Consider the following 27,381-nt stretch of genomic DNA (forward strand, 5'->3'; position numbering starts at 1 on the left):
GGATGGACCAGGGTTTGAGGTTCGAGACGGGGAAAAATTGTTTTTTTTTTACGAAATATTAGCGATATGTTTAGGAATAGCAACAGGGGGATACAGTCACACAACTGCCAGGAGAAAGCAATATAATGGAGGAAATTCGTGGGAAAAAAGGAGTAAGGAGAAAAAAGTTACTGAAAGGGTACTTATGCAACCAAGGGATTATGGCTTGGGGCTATCTACGGATGCGTCGTTACAACCAACTAGGGGAGCAGTTTCGGAAAGTACTAAATCACTCCGTTGTAATGGGAGCTACGGCATAGATCCTGGGCAGCACTCATTAATTAGAATGTACAGACGAGCTTACAAATGAAATTTGAAAATTATCTAGTACAGGGGAAAAATACTTCAACTAGCTTAAAACTGAGATGGTAATAAGCAATGAATTTGACGATTAATCCAAGAGCTCTGCAGTAAGCGTAATGGCGTTGATCATACAACTAGTTTAAGACTGAAAAGTTTTATTTCAAGGATTCGATAGAGTGATGCGATTGATTGGATACATTTATGCATATAAAACGACAATAATATATAAAATGTCCTTTTCTTGGTAAAGATTGGTTTATTTCTGTTCAGTAAAAAAAAACAACCGAGAAAGTACATGTATTTTTACTAAACCCGATTAAAACCAACAGGAAATATTCTCAGGCATATAGAATTTCGCAGTTATTTCGATTGACTAACAACGCACGCCATTTGCATGATTTATCCTGAATTCATCGCTTTCCGCAACTAAAGCAGAAGAGATAAATTCATACAGCCTAGGATTGACGGTAGGTTTGACGCTAATGCACAAAGAGAAGGGACACCAGACTGGTGCCTTGACTTTCATCACCCTATATCCACGGATAAATCAAGACGCGAATGTAGTAATTTCCTCCTTTGGTAGAAATGATTAATACATTAACCGGTACCCCAATACGTCTCGAAAGGGTTCAACTTAGAAAACGCCACACACTGCTGGAGAGACAAACTCAAGACTTCGTTAATTTCTCAAGCCAGATTAATGAATCGACACGTTCCATCGAGTAATGAGACCGAATTTCCAACGGCAGTCCGCAATTTATTTTCAAAAGGGAAATTAATTTTGTCCCCGTTCTCCAAGTGGCTCATTTCGAGTTTAATGCCTGAACGGTTTAATGTGGCATCGAATGATTCAAACTTATGAATTCTCCAGAACTCTGGACCCATTACGTCATACACAAAAATTAAGTCCAACAAATTAATGTGATTTTAAGGCCACAGATTGTCAGGAGGAAAGACGTTTGAACATACAGCACGAGAAAAATTACCAACATAATTTTTTTCTCTCTTTTTTTTAAATAATTACTTCTTTCCATTTAACACGATACTAGATATCAAGATATATACAACACCAATTAAATCAAATGCTATTTATTATTTATTCTTACGCTAGGAGATTTTATTCATTGACCAGACTGGACAAAATAATTATATAATTTTGTGATCAGACTAAGCGCTAAGTTACGAAAAATGCCACCTAACTGCTGAAGCATCGCCAACGCAACTTTTAAGGTAATTACTATCAAATAATTACTTCTTCTTTCTAATTATCATATTCATCCCCAGCCCACATAAATTACACCTTGAATCAGTCACTCAAACGCGTATTTTACTGACTGTAGAAGTCAAAATTAGGTTGCACAAAGGCAACTCATGCCACGATGATACTAACCGTAACTAATAAGGGCTGGCGAACATCTACAAGAATATGATGCATAAATAAAAGATTTAATCTTTGGCTCCAGCACCTTGAGTGCTTCGGTACGATTTAACACTACCTCGAGGTACATATAAGGTAATAATAACACTAATAAGGAGACATCGCCAAAGTGATGTTCGGGATCTGTATGCGGATGTTATTAACTGAAACTATATAGGTAAGGTAGAAAAAGTATCACGGCTTTCTTCCACATAGGCCCGGGTTCGAGAGATATTCGCTTGTAAAGATTTCGCGCGGCATGACATCCCTTGAGTAATCGCTACCTCTTAACTACGGCCGTGTTTTTCTCTCTTCTAATTTTTGAAATCACTGTTACATTTTATCCCCATTCGTTTTATTTAGTTACTTCGCGATATTTTTAAATTTGATATCAATTTATGGATTTCAAACGAAACTCCGAATTGTGCTTTACCTCGGCGATTACTCAAGGGATGTCATCCTGCGCGAAGTCTATACATGCAAATATCTCTCGAACCCGGGCCCATGTGGAAGAAAGCCAAGACACTTTTTCTACCTTACCTATAAGGTTTCAGAGAATAACATCCGTATCCAGATCCTGAGCATCACTTTGGCGACGTCTCCTTGTAAGTGATACTTCCAAAGAACTTTCCCTGATAAAGAACCTTTCCCTGAAAGTAAAAAAGAAATGGTCATACTCATACGAGGCTCAAGAGAGTTTTGACAGAACCGACCGCTCATTTTTAAGTGCTTTTGGTACTTCGGCTAACCCGCCCTCAATATATTGAAATTATTGTGGCAACTCACCGAGATCAAAATTTTTCCATTCCAATGGCACCTAAATTCCAATGCTTCCAGTATTTTAATATCCATAAAATTATCTGCATTTTAAAGAGCTAAACTAACGTTAAGCCGAAGTGGGAAACTAATTGCAATTTTTACACGCTACGGAACAGAGCTACTGCAATGCCATAACATCTTCTAACGTAAAAGATTGAGCGCTGAATTAACTGTGTTGTGATTTTGAGAAATAGATAGCATGAACTAGAAATATTCTTCGGAGAATACTGCAAGCATCATTGACGGAAGAGAATGCTGTTTTCAATGTCTACAATACAGGCAAGGAGTAGGGATGAAATTGCTCCAACGAGTGAGTTTTAAGCTGCAAGCTATCAGATAGTCGGTTTTCATCCGTGGACAGACGGGTAATTTCAAGGCGCTACAGGGAAGGAAGGAAATAGGTGTTTAATATACAGGATAAGCATAAAATCTTGCCTTGAAAATAAAAATTTATTGCAGAATAATCGCTTGACATAATGATGTAAATTTGATGCCGTTACGTAGGTCAGTGTCACTCGTTTTTTAAGACCACTTACGTTAGTAAACTTCCACCTGTACCCCCTTGGTAGCTCGGAGATTGTCGAAGTGGTATTCCAGTTTCCGCGAGGTGTTTTGAAACGTGTTCTGGCGGTAACTGGAATATAGCTTCAACATTCTCCGAGCTACCAACACGTTGAAGTTTACCAACGTTCCGTTCCGTTTACGTTCAATCTAAAGCATATGGACCACTGCAAGCCTTTTTTCCTCCAGTCAGGAATTATGACTGTGTATTCTCTTTATATATTTGAGCTTTGCCAAAGACAACCTTACAATTATGACTAGTAGGTCTGATGTACACACACACAACACCAGGCATAAAGAAGACCTTGATACACCTTTCTATAGATTGTCAAAGTCCAAAAACAGTTTTAAAAACATAGCTATTAAGGCATTCAACATACTGCCAAGAGAGGTGAAACTAAAAGACACTAAAAATTAAAAAAAAAACAATCCAGAAATGGTTGCGTAGGAAACCCCTATATTCTTTTGAAGAATACATATCTGGGGACTTCACAGGTCTTTGTGACTAATGGGCCAATTATTATTTTAATATGTGAACTTTACATTGTTTTTCATGTAGTAATCCGTTTCATTGTTTGTAATTGTATATTATAAATATTTTTTATTTTTGACGATGTCTATTGTGATTTATATCATTTCACGACTAATAAATTGATTGATTGATTGAACGTAAGTGGTCTAAAAAAAACAGTGACACTGACCTATGTAACAGCATTAAATTTACATTACATTATGTCAAACGATTATTCCGCAATAAATTTTTATTTTCAGGGCAAGACTTCATGCTCACTCTGTACATTATAAACAGGAAGGATGTGAAGAGGTGTGGAAGCCATAACTATGAGGGGTAAGGAAAAGGGAAAAAAGAATAGTCGAGTGGGTTGAACAGAAAGAGATCAGGAGAATGGAATGACTACTCGTGGACATAATCGAAGGCAAGGAAGCTTTTTCACATAAAGTTGGGCTTTTGGAGTGAAGGGATTCATACTCGAGTTACCAGGAGAAATAACGAGCGAAATTGCACGAAGGGATGACGATCAAGTTCTAAAATATTAATCCATTCATTTAGCGACACAAGCTTCAGAAGTTCATGGTGAATTCGCTTCTGGACAGATAGGCTATTACTACGGAAATCCCATGCTCAATATTTTCATTTTAGAAACATATTTACGGCGAAACGCAGGTAAAAAATTATACAAACGGACATCTATAAACTGATAGAAGCAGCAGTGGTGACTCGTCTGAATTGAATGGAAAAGATGCGAAACAATACTACAAGTGCACCAAGAATAATTTTTTTTAAAGTTATTTCCCGAACTTATGTTATAAAATGACCCGCAGTAAGATAAAAAAATTACATTGGAGGTTATATTCAACGACTTTTTCCATTGATTACTCACAATCATGCATCTAACTCATTATAAAACACCATTGTTTAAGCTAGGACGGTTTATAGGCACGACCCAATATGAATTCAAAATTGCACGTAGCCCGAAATTTGCTTCGGGGGAAGCTTGGTTGGTATTCGGGTTGCCTACACTGATGGTTATCAAATTCACACGCATCGGAAAAGCACACATTTCATTAAACCAGTTACTTATTTAGTTTGGATGATGCTGAAAGTTAAATTTATTCTAAGTAGCTGGAATACTTAATGACGTGTAACTATATCGAAAAATGGAGTGTCAAAGAATGAATTCCATTATTCTGCTTATGTTTCAGGGGCAGTTGTCACTGGGTAAAAATTCCGGGGTAGGTAGCTAAAGCCCCTAAAGCCTCCCCCTCAACTGGCTAAGTGCCTGCCTTCATTATCAGTAGACGTCAAAATTCACAATTCAGTCACTATATGCGTAAGGCTATCAAATGGATTACAGATCAGAATCTGCCGGCGAATCCTTTCGTGCAACAAAGCTCACTAAAAAAATTTTAATACCAACACCATAGTCACCCATGGGCAAAGAGTGACTTATACGCTACGGGTGAGTCAACTGCGACATTAAAAAAAGCATTCCACATCTCCCAGAGACACCTAGAAAAGCAGCGTGAAGTTGAGGTACAGCAAGCCAGCATACATAAAAAAACAAAAGAATACACACAAATCACCATCAATGTGTTACATAAATATGTATACGAAGGCCAAGAAGGCGTGAATTGAAACTAGTGGGTACTACTACTCCCCAAAAAAAGAACAAGTTTTTAATAGTTTTACACCACGCTAAAATTCCATCAAAAATTATACAAGTATATATTAGGATTACGTAAAAATTACATGGATTAGGATTAAGGCGTTGAGAAGGCGATTACAATACTACTAGGATGCCCAGGACCACATATTTCTCGGAAAAAAACATAAATTAATATTAACTGGTTATAGGAGAAGAGGTGTTTGATTTAGTTTTTAAAAAAGGCCTCAAACCGTTGTATTTAGTCACAGGTCAACAGGGATATTTACAAAATGGATCATTTTTAACACAAACATGGCGCATCAGACTACGTAACCGCTTTTCTTTGGTAAAAAGCCTTTGTGACTTAAACATTTAATGATTTACTACTATCGACTGATTAGGTAGATAGAACATAAAAAATTGGCACACTAGATAAAGTCGAAGGGTCATGGTGGGGGAAATTAACTTCTGTTTACCTGCACTTGATAATTTAGCATCTTTGCTTACTAAGCTACAGAATGTTTAGCATCTTAGCTACCAAAATTAACACTACCATCATTTGCTTACCACTTTTATGGTTCCGATAACTTTTCCAGCACACTTTTGGAAAGAGTATTGATAAAAAGGTCATAATTACGGGAAGAAACGTCTAACAGTGAAACTGACCGTATATGCCGAAGATAAAGCGTTAATTTTCTTCACAGCTTCCCGGATGAAGACTTTCAATACTGTGAAAGGTGCATAACGCTACTTATGCCGGTAATAAAAATACAAAGACATTGATAAAGAGTGTGTAATCGATTACTGCATGCACAGACGCTCACACAATAACAAAAAATACTATCACTCCACATCAGGTCAACGTTTCAAGATTATGTTCAACGAATGGTGAACGATTAGGATTGAAGGTTGAAGGAAATAAATGCCCAATCATATTCCTTTGAAGCCATACTGAATGGAAATTTCATGTAATTATCGTTTCGGTACTAATAAGGAAGGAATAAAACAGGAAAATGCCTCCATTTTACTCGAATTTCAATGTTCCTATTTATGTCGTGTTTATGGCAAGACGATTTTTTTTTACTTTCTCAAATTGAAGTTTTATACCACTTTATTATCTATACTAAGGACATCTTCAACGCAGAATGGCTCACAGAGAACCTCATTCCAATTCAAAGGCACTATTCTACACTAAGAAAGAAACCGAACGTGAAATATCATTAAGACTCAGGACGAGCTTGAGAATTCCGAGTGCACTAAATTCATTCCTTTCCCACAAAATGACATTAATCTACGAAACGTCCGCAGTCAAATCTCAAAGCAATGAGATTACTTTTGATTTGTCACTCCATTAAATCATTTCTCTCGGAAATGGCAAGACCACATCTTTTGAATACTAATCCGGCCTTTTCTCCAGGACAGGCACATAAACGAAAGCATGATAACAGCAATTCACCATTTCCTACGGGACCACCAATTATCATCCGTCGGTTAGTATCAATTTGAGCGAAAAAATAGCCCACACAAGTACTACGTTCCCTGATTAAAATCGTCAACAGCCAAAGGCAAAAAAGAATATTGAACATTTAAGAAGGACAATAATTTACAAAAAACGAGACACGAGAAATTCATAAGGAATTCGGAACCATGAGTGTATTTATCTTCTAGACAGGATGAAATTTATATTATACAGCTCTGCCTCAAACATTGAATAGTTTTTCAGGGATAAACTGATTGTTGAGATTTATAAATGAATCACACATTTTTTTAAATTACTCCTGGATGCCAAAAATAAAATCGTACTTCCCCGAGGAATAAAAGAAGTGTATGTTTTTCTCTAATATCAATGTATTACACCGAAAGATCGCTAATATGCTTCATTCTCAGCCGATGGCCCCACACACGTTTTAGGGAAGCCCTCGTGCACGGAAAATTGCCTGATGATGGTTGTGTAACAATCAAAACGTGTTTCGTGAGCTATTATAGCAAAATTTGTGGGCAATACGATATCTTAGTTGATCATTAGGCATGTTGTTCCTCGACATCTCTCGGCAAAAAGTTGACTTCAACTCTTTTTTTGACGCAGCTCTCCACTCAATCCTCCTATTGGTTTATCTTTTCACTCTAACGTATTTCTTCTCTTTCGCATCCTTCTTCATCTGTTCCATATATTTCATTCGAGGTCTTCCTTTTACTTTCTTTCCATCTACTAAAAGTTTCTGGTATGGGACGATAAATTCATTTTTGCCTTTTACAAAATATTTAAGAATTTTTTTTTTCAAATTTGGAATACAAATATTTTGCAACAGGTGTACTTTATGCACCAAAAAAATATATAAAGACGCAGTTTTAAGTGAGTAATCCTTCACTAAGAGAGACAGATCGATCATGAGATATGCGTCCTCCTAACATATACATCTACACACTACCCCGCAAGCTACCTCAATAGGCGAGTGGCGGGGGTGTAATGATACCAGCAGGTATTTACCGTGTGCTACACGTAAGGCTCGAAGAACAATGATTGGGCTTTGAAAACGTTATGAGGACCATAGAAAAAGGAGCAAGGCAATCAATCAGACAGAGAAAAAAAAAGGTGTGAGAGTTGGCAACAGTGGAGATGCCAAATCATTGGCGGTACCTTCGCATTTCATCCCTTGGTGAATGACACCGTACAGGAGCGATCCGCAGTGGTCGCAGAAGGCAGGGCTGCTGTAAGTGTGGACCTTGAACCTGTGTTTGGTGCGAGTATCCTGCGGATTCAGGGCGGGGGGATGATGAGGGAGAGAGAGAGTAGAAAAAAAAGGAAGCGGCCATATTCATGAGATTGGAGACTCACAAAAAAGTGATGAATCAAAAAAACAGAAAGCACAAACACACACGCAGACACACGCTCACAAAAAACGAACCAAATCACACATGCACACTCACAATTGCACGTTAACCTTCGAGGACCTTGCACTGTCGACGACATACTCCACCAGGTGTACTCGCACAAAAAAGAGCAACGTCACATGTCTCCAAATATAAAGGGATGGGCAGTGAGAGAGTTTATATTTTTTTACAGCCAACGCTACCACATACTCGAGTGATTTACATTGAACACAACTACTTGCAATGTGCAAGCGAAAGGTGAACGTGGAAGAGGTGAAGGAAAATTTTTAAAAAATACTGATTGGAGAGTGCCCGTATACCCCACCCACACATGAAGAAATTAATTTTTCACACCCAAGACCATAACTCAAAGCAAGATTAAAATATTATCACAATTCATTGCCTAAATTATCCATTATAATTTCAGAACAGCCATTGAATTAATCACGAATATTCCTTCATACCATAATCATTAACACTATTTTGAAACAAAATAGAAGTTCTCCATTACCTCAATTTAAAAATTATACCAAACCAAAGACCAAACAAAATTATCACGCACACGGAAGTTTCCATAACTCCTTTGGCAGTAATTCTCTTACCCAGCATTAGTAATGCAAACAATATTGCACTCCAGTCCTTGACCACCATGTTATCACAATGAATGACACAAAAAGTGAATAACACAAAAAATGGTATACCTCAACCATGAAGGCGAGATTAAGAGAAAATTTATTGCTAAAATTATATAAATAACAAAAGATATTTAAACACCTCCGCCATTAAGATCAGACTTGGAGAAAATATATACCAAAACCGCTCTGTAAAAAATATTTGTCATGTAAAGGACGATGAAGTCAGTAGAGAACACTGTAAACAAGATAATGGATTTAGTCATGACAATTTCAGAATCCTTGACTTCTTCTCCGGAAATATTAGTATATTTTTGCTAGGTAACCACTGACGAAAATCAGCAGAACAAGTATCGTAAAAAATATCAAGCTAAGTTATTTCAATCAAATTATTCAAAATATTAATACATCCTTGACAAAGAGTGCAAAAATAAGTTGAAACAGTAAAATTGTTGGTTCGGGAAAAAGTAAAAAGAACTTTTCTGATCGTAATTTCATGGCTTAGCGTAAAATGAAGTTAAAAAAATGAACTAACAATTCAAATATTACAACGATAGCCACTCCAGCCTGACAGATTCATTCAAAATATTTTGGAAGGCTAAATTTCAGAAAAAATAGTAGCGACCAAAAACTTCATTTTTCAGTTTTGGCAGCGGAAATGAAATCTAGGGCAAATTTCGTTAGAGAGGAGGAATTAACTAGGAAATACGTATTTAATTTCGTAATCATAAGGAAATGAATATCATTTGATCACAAATTATTTCGATTTCACAGCTTTTGCAGGAACTAAGAACGCCATGAAATAATAACTTCATAAGTTTTACAAGGCAAATTGCTCGAGTTTAGGATCTCTCTAGGTTTACAACCCAATCCTACGGATAGTTTTCTTGTACTTCGTGATCGATGGAGGTAGTTTTCAACTTAGGGAACGGTTTCCCAACGTATTTTATTGACCTCGTGGATTAAATCTCATGGTCGTAATCCATATCATGGAGCGCAATGCTATCCAACGCCCGATAAAGTCCCTGAAGACCGTACTGGTTCAGTCCCCATTATCTCCAGCTTTCGGAGTCGATCGTCAAAAGGTATGCGGCGGATTTGAAAAGGAAACCCCTGCGGAGTGAATAGCTGATTGGGCGGGACTCACACGCGGGGATGAGAACGGCCTGAAAAGCGAGAGAGCACATAGTTCGCAATCTCTGTCTTTAAAAGGCCTCCCCATAAATTCTCCTCTGTGGACATTGTGAGGGCACAAAGCTCACCACATGCTTGACTTTTGTAAAACGTAAGGATGTGGAAAAAACTGTTGAAAACGCAGATAGATGATAGATAAAGAACTTTTTTATTCAGCAAGTAGCACTTATATTTTCATTTCAATTTATTTTTAATTACAGGTTCATGGACCTAAAATAATAGTATATAGGACTTTACAAAGCACTATTTATAGATATTTAGTGCATATTACACAGGTTTATAAACAAAACCTCCCCCAAGGAGGAAATGGCTGATTTGGTGAGACTTGCGTGAAAGGATGAGAACCTAAAAAGCGAGATAGCTTGCGATCTCCGTCTTTAAAAGAACTCGACATAAAATTTCGTCCGCGGGCAGAGTGAAGGCTAATCGCTTACTACATGTTAGAATTTCGTATAACGACATACTACAGGAAAAAAGCTGTAAATGTGGAGAGATGGTAGCTACAGATCATGTTAAGTTCCGCGAGTAAATATTAAGATTTACCAGCAACCTATTTTCAATAATTGGGTTCTAAGTTCTGGAAATAAAAACGTATGCGATACGTTAGAATATGTTTAACTAGTTCTTCCTACAAACTAGGAAAATTTTAACATGATAGCGTATATATTAAACGAGTTATTGGTCTTAAATAGGAAAAAAATTGTATGAGTGCGATACATTAAAGTAAAATGGTGATTAGGCATGGTACCGAACCAACTAAAGTTCTACCTTTTAAGCCACCTTCTCAGCAACAACTTAGCGAGACTTCATTTATCACGTTCAATATCCATCAGTGAAAAGTTATATATCAAACACAGGCCGCATATCAATCGTGGAATAGATATCAGAGGACTTCCGATAGTTAATGACACAATCGAAATGAACATTTTCCTAGCAACTCGCTACTTTCGTAACAAATTTCATATTTTTACGATAAAGGCTACGTTAAGTAGCAGTACGTCGTTTCAAGTTGTTTTTAACTACAAGAGTCCCTGCTAGAGTTTCAATTCCATAGTCAGCCTAAGTTAAGTCAAGTTTAGTCCCCAAGTACAAGGCCACACTTCTCTGATACGCACCACACAGCCCAACCTTAAGTTACGCCCTAAAGCGACGCCTTTAATGCGCCGATCCTCATTTCGACACGAGTGGGAGCTCCGCTGCCAAAGAAGGGAAGAGATGGAATGGCTCAGATATGACGGGAATGGGGGAGTATAACGCTCAGCCCAAACCTTGCGCGCCCAACCCCACCTATCTCGACGGTATGAGAGGAATGGCCCTGGGGCGGGAAAATGGCCGAGGGGAATGAGGAACTGAGGGATAGAGGAATGGATAACGTGAGGAGGAAAGAGATATGAGAGAAGAAGAAGGAATGGAGGTATTAATAAAGGCGGAGCGACGGGAGGAGATTCAAGTAGGCGCCGGCCTAATAAAAGCGAAAGTTAAGAGTGGGCTGGCAAAGGTTATGAAAGGAGAGGGGGGAGCTGAAACGAGCTGGGAACTCAAGAGAGTACCAACAAGCTAGTAGGGGACGAAGGTACCCCCCCCACGAATAAAAAAAACGATCAGCTTTATTAGTGCGGAATCAAGATCGTGCAAGGACGCCGTGAAGCATTTAGCACTCCGTTCGTAGATGAGGCTGAGGGGAGAAATTCCTCGTCGGTGAGGAGGTGAAAATGGAAGAACGATTTTCAATTTTCGAGGCGAAAGGGAACACTTTCATAGGTAATGGGCGAAAAACATAAACGACCCATAAAATGTGGAGTACCTGTGATTGATTATTCGCGAAAAAAATAGCTCGCTGGTAAAAAGATGGGCATTAAGAAATACGATGAGGGAGTAACAAAGAAAATTGAACGTAGAGGGACAAATAAAAACACTTTCGTGGGTAATGTGAGGAAAACATCAACGACCCATATAATGCAGAGTACCTGCAATTGATTATTCTCGAAAAAATTGCTTATTCATATAAAGGTGGGCATATTTAAATAAAATGTGGAATTCAAAAATATTCTTGAACGCAGTGGGACAAATAAAAGGACTAAATGACAATCCGTGGATAATGTTCCTTAAAAAAACTCCAAAGAGCTACTCACTCCATTTAGTGAGGCATTTATAATTCGGGCTTGCAAAACTGAGAACAAGAGAAATAAGTTATTAATCGGTGATAAAGACGGAAATTTTTAAATATGATCAGAGAGAAAAAAGATTTTTGACAGTAATTGCACAATTAAAATTACTTAATCAGCGTTCATAGATGATGCTCCTCATTAAACCACAAAAAATTCATTTTCTGGATACAGGAAAGACGACTTTATTAGGGGTTTCTAAAAACGCGAACGAAAGGCAAAAAGGAAAGAAGATCGATTTTTAAAAATTATTTATAATCCACCGATAAAATTATCTTCGTGATTTTCACGAACAATTCCGATGCGCAATTTACGATAAGTCACACATTTTCTGGAAAACAGTCATCCATTCCGGCGGGATTCTAACTGAGGTTCCTTCGGTTTGGCAGGCAGGGACCTCACTCAAATTGAGAAGACTGGCAGGCTGTTAGGGGAAGGTATCAGACAGAAGGGATAGAAATAATCCGAGCAACTGATACGATGATTGCCTAAAGAATAAAATAAACTATTAGCTTTAACAGCGCGGTATCAAGATTGCGAAAGGACACCTTTAAACAGGCAATACTCGATTCGGAGGAGTTGAGGGAAGAAAGCTCCATGGGAGAGATATAAATGAGAAAAAAACTAGAACAAGTTTTCCAAACCAGAGAGAGCACTTTCAATGGCAATAAGTGGTGAAAGTTAAAGACGATATTTGAAAAATTACTTGAAATCCATGACTCACGAATAAATGGCCAAAATAAAATGAACTTTTAAAAAGCATAAGGGGTAATATAGGTAATGGTCATATGTATATAACCACAATAGGAGTCACTTCCTAGAAGTGTTCAATATTCACTTTTATACCTATATTATTCCATCACAATCTTATTTGTCAAAACAAATTAAATGTTATATAAATAAAAATATTGTACACATAAATATGATTGCCTTAAAGAGGACAAAAATCGATAGGAATGCTATGGACAATGGAGGTCATGAAGGATGAAAGAGCACAGAATGGAAAAATTCCTTGGCAAGCAAGGAAAATGTTATTAAACTTTATGCGAGAAATCCTTCTAATGAGTTTAAGTTTACGCATTAAAATTAAAGAAAAAAGCGTAAAATATCGGTTGTTAACGAAAACATAGCAACAGCCTCTCTGGAGTTTACATTTCGGAGTGCGAGATCAGTGAGCAATTGAAGATAAAAACACATCTCCTGGATGTAAATTACATTCGCAGCGGAATTCGAACCCCGACGAGGATTTTGATAAAGCTTCGAAAGGAAAAGAACACGGCCAGCGAGTTAAGAGAGCAGCAAGAGAAGGAAATAAAAAATTTTGTAAGACACTCAATCGAGGTCAACTATATTGAGGAATCAAGACCTGACAATGAAGATCTAATTCATTTGACGCACTTTTCGGAGTAGTTTTAGTGCTTCTTTGGGGACGGGGAAAATAAAACAGTAAACTATCTTAAATTTTCAAAACATGAGAAAACTTTTGCTGGCAAGGCGCGGAAAATCTAAGAGACTGCTTACGAGTGTCACACTGGTAATGACCATTTCCCTATCACAATGACTGAGTAGACAAAAAACGATTAGTTTTAACATTTACAGCCTTGCAAAAGTTTCATTTGGGTGGTGTGTCTGAGGCGGTGGCAGTCCCATACGAGGAAACAACAATCCCGTAAATTGCCATAGGAGGGTTATTCGGGTAGAGTAGTTGTTTGATTTGACGAGTGGTGCCAAATTTTACGGCCATTGGAGACACCCTTTTTATTTTGAATTTAACATTTAGTTTGACAAACTAAAAATAATGGCAAGAAGAACCGAAAGACTCGATAAACTCCTCCAACAAGAAAACTTGCTAACGTTAATGCGAACATTTCATTCACTGATTAAAACAAGGAGTTGCCGATTTTCCCACAAATTTCCTGACAACTAAAAACCTGTAAATGCAATATTTCGTATAAAGTGGGGGTTGCTTAGAACGGACCAGGGTAGAGGCGAAATAGAAACGGAATTTTTAAGATAATAATGACAAGAAAAAAATGGTAATGACGTACAAAATATTCTTAATGCATTCAGAAATTATTTACCAAGGAATTTCGCCTCAGTTCGAGGATATCACATCTTTATCAGAGTTTTGTTCTTTTTTCACAAGTTCGGATGAAGAAAATTAGCGAATTAAAAATTGCGCACAACGTTCGAATAGTCGAAACATTTTTAAGTCGACCACAGCAGAATTCACTCGAGGCTAAATTCAAATACTATTCGGTTGTGCTATCAGCAATAAAATAGAAATTAATTCGAAAAGAGTAATAACATATTAATTATTAAGACTTATATTTCAATAGAAATATTTAAATTTTATACACTAGCAAATATATTTCCCTCGCACGATACTGAAGATAGAGACGGAAAAATAAAAAAGAGAATGCACATAAGGAATTTAAATATAATAGAAAAGATAGATTTATAAAGAATGCCCAATATGTAATGATATACGTCAACTTAAAATTTAAAAAAACTTATTCACGAAGTTCCTAGGAGAAAAAAATGTCATCAATAAAAAATGCGGCTCCTCACACACACACTCTCGGCATCTAGAAGAAAATAAGAGTCTTAAATAATAAGCAAGGGTGACAACAAGTAGTCGGGTAAAAAGGGACACACAGAAATATTAAAGGATGCAAATGCGAGGAGACACTTACGTCCGAGTCAGCTCCCTTGTCTGCCCCCGGGCACTTGAACGATACGTATTCATGACAGCGCTTGTGGACGACGAAGCTGCAAACTGCAAAGACAGAGAAGAACAGCGTGAATAATCACAGAATAAGCTCTTTAAAAAGGGCAGAGAAGGCAAAGACAATTTTCCTTAACGTTTTAAAGAATTTTCCACTGAGTAATGAATTAAATACTACCATATTCACCACTCATGTCACTCGGAGAAAAAAGTGACCTACACAAGATTTGTCAAAAGTTTCAAAATCTTCAATAATTTGCCTATATTACCTTAACGTACAAGGACTAGATTGCAAGGGATTTACGAATAAAATTAAAAATTTTCATTTAAAATAATTACCTTCTCGTTACTAAATCAATCAAATTAAACATTTTAAAGAAAGATTATAAATACAATATAATTTTTAAACTCTCACAATGCCTGTGTAGTAATTAATGATTATATTGCAAACAAACAAAAAAGAAAAATGTGCTATGATCAAATTAATATGATAGGGAATTACAACGGAACCACGTTAAAAAAATGACGTCTTTAATAATACTATTTAATATTTTAAACATTATAGCAAGCAATAAAAAAGCAAGGAATAGCAATAAGACTTGTAATAAATAAAAATTTTAACGATAAAAGTGTTATAGTATCACTTGTATATTTCTGGAAAAAAGTCAATTACATTACCACGGCGCAATGTTGATAATAATCATTAAAATGTTTTTCTTCATGGAAGCAAGGACCATTTCTGAGAAAAAGGAGCGAGTATTCACTGACAAAAAGGAAATTCGGCGTTTCCCTTTTGCTTCGAATTAGGCAGCAGCGACGGAGCCATTTGAAGACAGATGACGTTTATTACGTTATCCATGGTCTAATTCAATTGACCTGAAGCATTTACCAGGAAAATGAGTTAATAAGAAAAGGGAACCAAATGCTTCCTTGACTCCATTCATTTCACAAAACCTCAAGGAAACATTTTCCCAGATTTTTGAGAGAATTTTCCAACAATGCGACTTAATTTACATTTACAATGTTACTCATCCGTAACTAAAATCGGCAAGGAATTACCGAATCGTAACACCACAGAAACTTCTGCAACTTATGGGCCTTAACTTTAATCAAGCTTAATCCCCCAGAGCAATAGAAGTTAATAGGGGTCAAATTGTCGGGGATAAACATTTTAGGTACCCGATTTAAATTTAAAAGGCAAAATGCTGATGTTATCTACATAATTATGATATAAAACATGCATATTATGTATTTTTTATTTACTTATGTATTTCGAATGAAGAGTATTTAAGCGCCGAGGAGAGGAAAAACATATTCCTGGATTGCATCACCAAAATAACGTCATACCACCAACCTAGTAATGTTTTCAATTAACATATCCTCCAACCAGCACAATAATAATTAAAAATGCAATGCACAACATTTAACGGTAGAATCGTCTGAAAAATACAGTCTAACATGAATTTATACATTATTTAGAAGTACTGACGCAACGGGCCAATAAATATACAGCTTCGCCCCTTAACTTTCCTCCCGTATACAGCCCGCAATGCATCCGTGCTGAATGGACTGCGTGTGTTTAAGGCGGCCTATAGTGGCAACTTCGCATTAGCTACACAATCATTGATCGAATTTTAGGCCTCGGGACTAAATTATCTCAATATAAATATCTCATTGGAAGAGGAAGTAGACTATTACGGAAATTGATCTCAAATTTTATGAATGAAAATATCCGTGTTGAGAAGTTTATTAAAGAAAATGAATAAACATGCTTGAAAAGGCCTAGTTTGTCAGGAATTCTGCTCGGTCAATATCTCACACCATTCCTCCAAGGAGTAATGTTTTAACCATCAAGGATCAGTTTCGAAAAAACATCAATAATAGGCTCCACTCCACAAACTTTCTGCATCAATGATGAAAATTCATAAAATAAATTCTTAACTAGCCGACTGACGATTTATAAATCTCATGACAAGTAGATATAACAGAAACTTAACTGATTGTCATTGCTAACAGGGTACCCGATGAAAACTTTCCAAATATATAATAATCACTTCCATGCAAAAACGCAGAATATCGAAAATAAATACTCCGCATAATAGTTATGACAATAAATACCAAAGGTATTTATTTAAGCCCTATGATGTTCAGGGGAAAGCGAATTCTTGTACCTTTGCGCTCGGTAGATCATCTCGTATTTCTTCTGCCCTACAGGGAATACATTTAAGTTCTAAGACGTTATTACCCGTACGGAAAAGTATGTTCTTAATTGTTTCAGCAATATAAGCCTATAAGTAGCCTCCGAGTCTCTAGCGGTTCCCAACCGCTTTTTTTGAAAGCTCTGTAACACTTTCTTTGTGCTAGTAGTTGTTTTTTTTATAATTGTGCAGTTTCCCTTTGAATTTCATTAAGGTTACGGTTTAGTCTTTATGCGCTGTATCCCATACGCTCGCTGCGTATTCAAGGTGTGGCCTGAAGAGTGCGCAATAGTACCACCACGAATATTACAAAAGAGGATCATCAAGTCGGCCTCTAAATGTGTTGTCACCCACCGCATATTAAAATAGGTTTACAGAAGTTGCCACTCGCGTCGCTGACGGACAAATTGATCCGAGTTTCACGGGGAAATAAGGTATAATTAGGGGTGACAACCGAAATGTACATTCATAATGATATGATTTATCGCACTCATAACTCTTCAACGCTATTCCTCACAATTATATTCATTTTACTGCAAAATATTGGAAAAACAAGTGGATCGCATTGCACTCATCCCCACGCCTCGGGCATTCTTGAAAGCCGATTAAAATGCGACCGAAGGGGCAACAGAAGCAGCCTTTTATGGGATAGAATTGGGCCTCCTCTATGCAGTCCCCTTGAGTACCTCTTTTTCCCTTTTCCATCCAAAAATCTTCGTCAAACTCTTAAGATGATAGGATTGCGATTGCGAAATTCAAAATATTAGCAGTGAAGATTTCTCAGGTCTTGTACCGGGTAAGGTCCTCCATATCTCCTTGGTAGGAGATATAGAGGACCTTACCCAAGACCCAAGAAATCTTCTCTGCTATTGTTAGCCGGTAAAGAATCATACATCAATTCACTTAAAAACGTTAATTTTAACTCACATAAAATGACAAAAGGTTTACCATCCGAATTTGCCTATTATTACTCAAGGAATCTAACCTAGCACGCAGACTTCGAAGTATTAAGTACTGAGTTAAACAAATATCCACAGGCAGGGCAAAGTGTGCCGGGTTTTGTCAGAATCACACGAAGTTTGAGTCGGTCCGCGCCACATTTTTCACCACCAGGATGAAAAACTCTCACAATATTTTCCGGCAAAAATTTTACAAAACTCTCGCTGAGAAAGGAGAGTTGGAGGAGCATAGCCTTTAGCAACCTCACGCTTCCAAAACTTTTTAATACCTTCTCTGCCGTGCTTCTCGACACAACACACGTCCTCTCTCTACCACTGCCTCCCATACCATAACCCTGAACAATCTTTCTTCCCTCACCGAACCCTGAATCATCTCTCCCCTTCACACTCCTCAAGAGAGAGAAAAAATCCACCGAAAGCTCTTCCCCTCATCCGCGCTCGCTTACTGCCGCCCGACTCGCTTCCCGCTGGCGTCAAGCCCATTTGCTTCAACATATTACCCCCCCGCCATAAGCTGCAAACTCCTCCTCCCAGAATGCACCACGCCCTGTTGCTTCGTCGATACCTTCCTTTTTTTGGGCTCACGTACACATGCCACTTTATCTACATCCAGCACGTCTACCTTCCGACGCCGTCAACCATATCGTACGTTTCCCTCCAAAACGTTTGCGAGTTTAAGATTGACGAATAGGACGCGTTCCGTCTTGAATATTACCGCAAACGCAGAATTGGTTTCAAGGGCCGAGAGGAAGGAATACTGAATAGGGGTGGGAGACGGTAACGCCGATGCACTGTCCTTAGATAGCTCGACATGTCGTTACCTGAATTACTCCGAGAAATAAATACCCTAATAAACACAATTAAATCAAGTTCACCGTCATTGAAATGAACAAAATGCTGTGAAACGAGGAAACTCTAGGCACTATCTCATTACAGATAAATTTTTCCTGCGAGTAATTAAAGTGAATTATTACGTCGTTCAGGTAGGAGATTATAAATTAGCCACTGACATTCGATTTTGGCTGGACTAGACTTGGTTTAAAAAATTGCTGAATTTAGGAAGAGCATCGTATATTTAGCTAGTAATTTCTTCAAATAATGTTAATTCAATAAATGTTACAATAGCGTCATCTCTTTGCAGCAAATATTTTCCTCATGAATTCGATTGGAAACTCAGTTACTAGTCAAAAGCCGAAGACAACGCATAGGATAAGCGGTATATCAGAAGATGATTTATAAATTTTTCGATGAAAAAAATATGAACATAGCCACAAAACCGACATTTTAGTACTCTTAACTAATTTTACTAATAGTAAAAAAGTACTTTTCACAACATTGAGATAAAAACATAGAATCCCATTCATTAAATAGTTCAACCCGAAGGTTCGTATGGTTAGCTGAGGCTAGAGCTCACCCCGGACGGCCTCAGTCAAAGCCAGCGATCAGCAATCAAGTGCTATAACCATGGGTAGTCTGGTGCACTAGGCTACCACGCTACCCATTAGAGGGTAAAAATTCTACATTCCTATAATAGTTTGCTATAGAAAAATATTTCCCACTACATCGCCCTTGGCATTCCACGATTAATAAAGGCCGCATAATTATGCCATTTACACGCTAAGGAGCGATAGATGTACGGGATAAAGTCTGTCCTCTGAGAAGCAACGGTAATTCTTACGCCAACGCTTCACGCACCATTTCATTTTAGAAAATTAATTAAATGGAAACCCGAGAATTTTTTAAGCGTGAGGAAAACGCACTTCTTTCACTCCCACATGAAGCGGGTTTCCCGTAGAGTAAAAGCATATTAGCCCTTCCGGGAATTTGAACGATAACAAAATTAAAACATCAACACTTACCTTATTTCCAGGTTTTTAGCAAATTGAAACGCCTGGTAGAAAACTCATACCGTCAAGGGGTCTAATTTAAGCCAACAAACTATTAGTTTTTTCTTTACTTAAATAAGACCCTTTGGCACAAACAAAATAGCTTCTAAAGCTAAAATACATCATAGAAACTCCACAAGATCCGCAAGGAACATAATATGAGAGGGATTCAACCACTTGCTGATATCGCACCTCCCAATTCTCGTTCTCAGAAAATACAATGTCCAGATATGGAGGGGAAGAGTCGTTTTAAGAAGTACTGAATGAGAACGGTAAAGAAAAGAGAGGAGAAAGCTACAGTGGTGAATAAATGCATCCTTTCATTAAGAGTCGATGAATGAGAAATAAAACCTGGAAATAAGGCTAAACAATGGAGAATAAAACTTTTGGGCATTATTAAAGGGAGATATTTAAGGGATTCAGAGAAATTGGATAAGGAAAAAACGATTATAGAACGATTTTATCTAATATAATGACCTATACATGATTGAATTCACGAGAAATAATACTCTTCTTTGTTGGATCCACTGTTTAGGAAAATTCAAGTCATTAATATATAAGTAAAAACTAAAAAAAATTGCTGAAATTTGAATATTTTAACGATTTCACGGAAATTTTGGAATTACTTTTCTGTCCGGTTCTAGTGAAAGTTTATTCCTTAAAAAATATTAGATTTCGGCAGTATTAGCGCATTAGTAGAAAGAAATTGCACGTGAATACGAGTAAAATACCTCAGTTAAGGTGTGGTATCCACGAACGAATAAGGTTTGTTAGTTCGAGCATGGTTTCCTTCCCTATGATCGCCTACTATATTGCCTGGGCGAAGCGTTTGGCGTCGTGTAGTCTCAGATCTTCCTAGAAGTCCATTAAAGAACGCGTTAGTTCGTTGAACTCTCCTTTATGCCTGCCGTTTCATCGGCCTCGATTTCCTTATTGCTCTCTCCCTGTGCAGCTTTATTACGGAAATAATGTAATAATGCACTCGGTTGACGCAGCCGCTAAGGTATCTACAGCATAAGGTATTGTGAGTTGTGTTCCTCTTGTCCATTATGACTTTCTATTATCTTACACCCAGGGAACTCTGGTGGCGGAAGGAAAAACTAAGCCAAACAACGAGGAAAAGGAGGAAATCGAGCTTCAAAATTGAAAAGGGAGTAAAAAAAAAAGCGCGGGGAATTAATGAAATCGCGGAAAGTTCGAGAATGGTTTAGTCATGGAACAAGGGGAGCTACGGAGAACTCATTCCTGGTCCTGGAAAAGCAAAAAGCACATTTTATTCACTTAGGACCTAAATGAATTTCTGTTTAACTTTTTTTTATTCCCGCCTCTTCGTACTCATCTGTCTACCCAACCGTATTTTTTTCGTTCACAATATTCTCCCGGAGGCCTGGAATGGTCCTCTCTTTTTTTCATTCTATTTTTTTATACTTATTTTATTTCTCATTTTCCTGTCCACTGTCTTCCTCTCATAAAGAGACTTCTCGCTCCACAGTCTCGTTGTCGTTATTATTACTATTATTATTTTATCCATCAAGTGCCCCTTTCATCTTTTCATTTTACTCTCATCAAATGTGATTGTTGGTCTCGTTGAAGCGGCTTCCCTTCCTTTTGGGGCAGTCCACGCAAAAAGGCTCACGGATTCTCAATACTGTGTCAGAGGAGGAAAATTGTTAAATCAGCCATGTCCTAGCCTTTAAAAGAGAGGCTTTTCTGATGTCAATATACTGCCTAGGCAAGTGATGAATCAGTTCTAATGCGGGGGAAATTGAAATTGAAGGATTTCCTTTGAAGATCAACTTCAAGAAAATGATGCCTTTCTAAAAAATGTGAATAAGATTTTAAGACCGATTTTTTTTTCTATATGCGTTTATTTTTTCACATTTTCATGCCGCGAAAAAGATTCTCATGGCATAGCTAATGTTGTGGAGAACTTGGGAAGTGAGAGAGGGTTAGCTAGGGGATCATGCAAGCATAAATATTTACAAGCATTATATATGACAAAGGGCACTTCTTTCGTACATAGGAAGGCAGTGGGAAAATTTATTATCCCCGACTTAAGATTATACAATATACATGTGCCATCAAATGAAAAAGTTACCCTTCTCTGACTCCCTCTGTCACACTAGCCTCATTACCTCCTGTTAATACAGGGTGAAACATAAGGTTCCAAAAGAGAAAATGTAGATTTCAGATTCCCAACACACAATGAATATCTTATTTTTTCTCTTCAAGAGAAAATGAGGCACGATTACCTTGAATGATGCACAATTTTGCATGAATTCCGTGGATTTTAATAGTGAGATCTCAAACTCAGTATGAACAGTTGAAATACCAATAACAAGCCTCAAAACAATATATTCTTATGAAACGCAATTAGGTAGGTCAAGACCATCCACTGATTAAGGCGGAACCAGTAAAACTATGCAGAACGGGATGAGCTTGGAATGAACATGACAATCATGATTTAATTAATGATAAACAATGAGAGAAGGCAACAAAGGAGAAAAATTTATATGAAGCTAACGAATTAGAAAATAGATTTTCAAAACAGGATTGAATGAAAGGATAGCTCTCAAAATATAACAGATAGCAATAAGCGGTGCTTTGCTTCCTTACGAAAGGATGATCGCGGGCGCGAATAAAGAATCGTCGCGAATTTCGAGCAGGTCGTAAATCTTAGACGACATCTTATTCAATCCACAAAAAAAAGAAGCAGAGGAGACTATTTCCACCGCTCAAGGCATCGTTAATAACGGATTACGGTGACACGCGTGTTAGGAGGTGCACAATGAGAGGAGCACTGGATAAACGTAGAAAAACGGTAGGGGTTTTGGGGAGACAGAGTCGGAGCACGTGACCGAACTGGAAACAAGCAGCACCCCATTGAAGGGAGAAGGGTGCGGAGGATGAGACTAAATGCGGCTTCACACCAGATATTCTTCGTCCCCGCGATTCGCTACGTTGAGGCAAATACGTTTGAACACAGAACAGCGTTCGCGGAGTCAGATTTGCTTTCATTCCTTCTCTTCGGATTTCTACGGTTCGGCGTAACTTCTTCCACACAAGCAACTTATACCTGGTTTACACAGTGCGACCTAGTATCCGAGCTGGCCTACTCAGTTACTGCAGCGCAGCTACTCGCACTGTGTGACGGCATGATACGAGTTACTGATATGTGCGAGTCGGTCGGCAACTCGCAACCGAGTTGCTACAAAAATTTTTGTTTTTACTCACCTCTCGCCTTCCCCCACCATGCCATAAGCAGTAGCTTGCATGTGACTCGGACGTCAACTTGCACGGTATTGCGAAATGACAGTAACTCGTAAGTCGGGGTCCATGCCGGGAGCATTCTTCGAGTTTCTGTATCTCAAGTAGTGATTAAAAACGAGAAATAGTGGACAGATGGGCTTTCGAACAAAATAGAAAATTTGTGGAGTTATGCAAGGGCTAAACCAACTTAAGGAATTTTTAAAATCCAAATTATAAGAGCAGATATTTGTAAAGCCTCGCTTGAAAACATTCGCATGGAATTGGGTTTGAAACGCCACAAAACGATACGAGTGCATACGCGCAGTAACTGTCTACTTTCAAGCCAGCAGCTCGATCTTGTGTGACCGGGCGAGGCGAGTCGAGCTACTGTCATGCGAGGACCCAGGTCCAGAAACTGTCTACTGTCAGGTCAGCAACTCGTATTACGTAACCGCGCCCTTAGGCCGCTTCCGAAAGCGTCACATCAGAGGACTAAGTAGAGGAGGCACCAGGCCGTCCCGTTGAAGGCTGATCTTTGTGGCTACTTAAGGCGTATTTACATCGGTTTTCAGAAATGTATGTAGCGTGATGATGCGATTAGAGCTATCCATTTATTATCGATATTTACCACAAAGTATATACAATCGTTAATCGAAAATAACTGCAAGAAGGAACTTATCAGAAGAATATCCAAGGCAAATGAGAGCATTCCACCGAAATAAAGATCTACTTACAGCGGGAAACTTAAACAAGGAAATAAAGAAAAACTTTATCAGAACTTATACTTGGAGCATGCTTCTCCACGAAAGTTAGGCACAGACAATGACAGCTGCGGAGAAATCAAGGGTGGAGGCCTTCGAAATGTAGTGCTACAGAAGATCGATGAGGACCAAATGGATCGACCGAGTAAGCAATGAGGAAATCTTAAGGGAAGTAGGAGAGAAGAGAAGCCTCATAAATTCTGTTATAAGAAGATGGAAAAACCTCATAGGCCATATTTTGATACACGATGGCCTGATGAAGATAACCATAGAGGGATAAGTAGATGGCAAGGACGGAAAAGGAACAACTCGTATAAAATATATGGAACAAGGATGTGAAAAAATAAATACGTGGGTGTGAACAGATTAGCTGATAGAAGCATTGAGTGGAGAGCTCTGTCAAACAAATTTAAGGATTATTGACCAGTGATGATGATATAAAATCGTTAGTAATGGCACCGAAAAGCTAGGAAAGAGTCAGGTCACATAATCACGAACATAAATTTCGGTTAACCGTTAATCACAGCTTATTTCTCCGTGAAACTCGGAAACTTTGCCCATCAGCGAGTGGCCACTTTTGTACTCTTACTTAAAGCGCGGGTGGTGACAAAATATCTAAAGGACGGGATAATCCTCTGTTGCAATATTCGTGGCGCCAAGAATCAACTTACATTAGTTTTAAGTTCATTTGAAATTCGAGGACAGCGACCTCACCTCGCTTTCAAACTGAGTAACGCGTACAGTAATTTGGTAGGCTGGAATAATCCAGAAATGAACGCGGATAGGAGGTACGCGTTGTGGTGAGGACTTCTAGTCTTAACTACGGAAGAAGCATAACGCGGCAATGACACTACGTAATCTTAAACTATACTATATAAGTAAGTACGGCGCAATATTGACTTTGGTCATTGTGAGCAAGGGGTACCTTTCGCTCAATCCTCCGTAAACCTACCAACCTTAATATTGGTTTGAATAGTTTCTGCTAGAGGCTTTCGCAGAGCAGGATGCTCATTATGAAGATATGATCAGCATGGGCCACGAAAAATGATCTTGAAAACAATTTTACGCAGCTAACCCGGAAACCATGGCGATAACTTGATTTGAATAGGTACGAATTAGCCTGACCCGAGTACTTATCTGAAGAGCTGGTCTGAATAAAAACGTTACACGAAATGGTTGATTTATTTGACCCCGTGCCTTCCAGAAGGTACCCTGGGTAACATCCTCCATGTAACGCAGGGAAAAAAGGACTAAGGAAGGCGTAGGGCTAGGTTAAAGCTCAAGGTCGAGATACGCAAGGGCACGCGTGGGTGTAGCAGATGAAAGAATGAAAAAAATTGAAGCTTTCAGAGGAAGCGCGAGGGACAGGGACAGAAAACGAGAATGTCGGGGAGAAAAGGTTGTGCGTACGTGACGGGGCGGGCGCGTGGATTGGGAACAAAAGACGAACGAAATGGAAGAAAAAAATAACCGGGAGTTTGAGATGTAAACGCCCTACTGCCGTCCTTTCACACGAACGTACATACATAGTTCTCCCATTTTTTCACGACTCTTTTTATGGCAGAGGGGGACCATTTGGATGGAAAACACGGCCCGTAAAATTGATAGGGAGATGGCCTCATCGCTACTAACAGGGGCGTCGCGCACTGTATATATAAAAGGGTGTTTCAAGAGCAATCCGTAATATTTCAAAAATAGTAAGTGGAAACAGTTTAAAGCATTTTTATACCGAGAACATGGAATCACCTAAGTAACCGAGAAGAGGAGACGAAAACATTTTCTGAGATACATTTTGCAATCACCTTGGTAACGCATAAAGGCCCATTCACAAAAACTTGATGAGTCACTCTCTTGGTATTTCAACTCGAAGGTTGGTGAGGATCGGTCACGGTAAAGCTCGACCCCCCATAAGCCAAAGACGGTGATTTTCACAATTTCGGGGTATGGAGCTAGAGAAAATATGGCATATTGCTTCAACTGTAACACAAGCCAGGCATCAATCGTGGAATTGGTTCACAAAGAGTTACGACATTTTTAATTTCTCTCGATTGACAGAACAATCTGCCTTGCTACACGTCAATTTTTGTACAAATGGGATACATATTCTTTTATTTATCGACTTCATACCTATGGTTAGACAAGCATTCCCTTAAAACCTGTCTACAACGCTGATATCAAATGTAATTTCAGAAATAAAGCATGCGACGCCCAGTTCTTAGGCCATTAGTCGAAGAAGTGCAATTGTATGATCATATATTAAAGTTTCATGAATATGATCCAGTTTAATGAAATTAGCAGTAACAAGTTCCTTCAACGAATATAAATTTGATACTCCAAATTTATTTAAAATTTTAACAAGCAACTGTAACTGAGCCCAGTGAATTTTGATTGGTTTTTTAGACGTATGTATTTCAATTATCATTAAAACGCACTAACCCGGAGGGACCTCGAACAGTCGCTTCCGTCGTTGAGTCTGAGGATCAAGTATTGGGTTTAACGCCCGCAGGAAAGAGTCGGACGTTCAATAAAAATGAAGAGGACGAGAAATGAAAAGAGCTATCTCAATTCTAGAGTCACCCAATGCCATCACGCGTATTTCTTTTCGATTTATGCTCACGACGGTTTATGGGAAGTCAACGCACGCACTTAAAGCAGCACTATCGTTCGCATTTCATATCCAGTGAAGCCATCATCATGGCCAGCCCAAATTCCATCTAACTCAAGGAGGTTCCGCCGCTACTATGTGATTCATATGAATGCATAATTTCACCGTTTTAGTAAATACATTCGTTGTCTCGGGGGTGACTTCATGGAATCGACTTAACATAATGAAATGTAACAAACTTTATAATTCCACATAAATTAAATTCTGTACGACCTACGTTTCGCGTCACGTGACGACGTACCACGTCGAAATATAGGTCGTGCAGTTTTAAATTTATGTGGAAATAAGAAATTTTTTGCATTTTGCTAGTAAATCGTTTAAAAATGCACTCCTTTCATAGGAGATTGCCCTTTTTAAAAACTAAAATTAGATTACAAAGCATACGATAATTTACTGAATATGTGTATTACATAATTAAAGAAATAAATTTTTTAAATTAACAGCCCAGAGGAAAGGACGACCTCCAGTATGTTTGACAACAATTGATGGCATATTGTAATTGAAACGGAATTTATGCGGCCGGGACCCGAAGGGACGTAATTATAGGCCGCAAAGAGCATTAAAACCCGTAAGCTCCGCGTCGATCAGAGAGGTTGCCAGGCAATTGACCAACTAAAGCGGCTTACAGAAGCTAAAGGGCAATCAATCGAAATTGTTCAATCATCCTTTGAAAGGCATTTCAACTGCCCAAATGAGGGTTTGATTTACCAACAAAGGTTTGCGAGAAGATTTATATTACATTAAAGATACACATTCCATGTCCTCTGAT

General features: G+C 38.2%; 1 protein-coding gene across 3 annotated transcripts in view; it reads right to left on the reverse strand.

Annotated features, from left to right (window-relative positions):
* The window catches only part of LOC124168764 (protein kinase C, brain isozyme), a 347,087-nt gene that overhangs the window by 39,137 nt on the left and 280,569 nt on the right, over positions 1-27,381 (reverse strand). Inside the window, exons 4-5 of one of the 3 annotated variants that reach the window (XM_046547048.1) lie at positions 14,863-14,945; positions 7,943-8,054 (exon numbers count right to left, since the gene is read on the reverse strand). In XM_046547048.1, coding sequence (XP_046403004.1) covers positions 7,943-8,054; positions 14,863-14,945 — 195 coding nt within the window. Of the gene's footprint in view, positions 1-7,942; positions 8,055-14,862; positions 14,946-27,381 lie in introns of those variants that run through there. The other 2 variants (XM_046547049.1, XM_046547050.1) reach the window with 2 other exon arrangements.

Source organism: Ischnura elegans, chromosome 12, assembly GCF_921293095.1.
Source record: "Ischnura elegans chromosome 12, ioIscEleg1.1, whole genome shotgun sequence".
NCBI classification, from domain to species: Eukaryota; Metazoa; Arthropoda; class Insecta; order Odonata; family Coenagrionidae; genus Ischnura; species Ischnura elegans.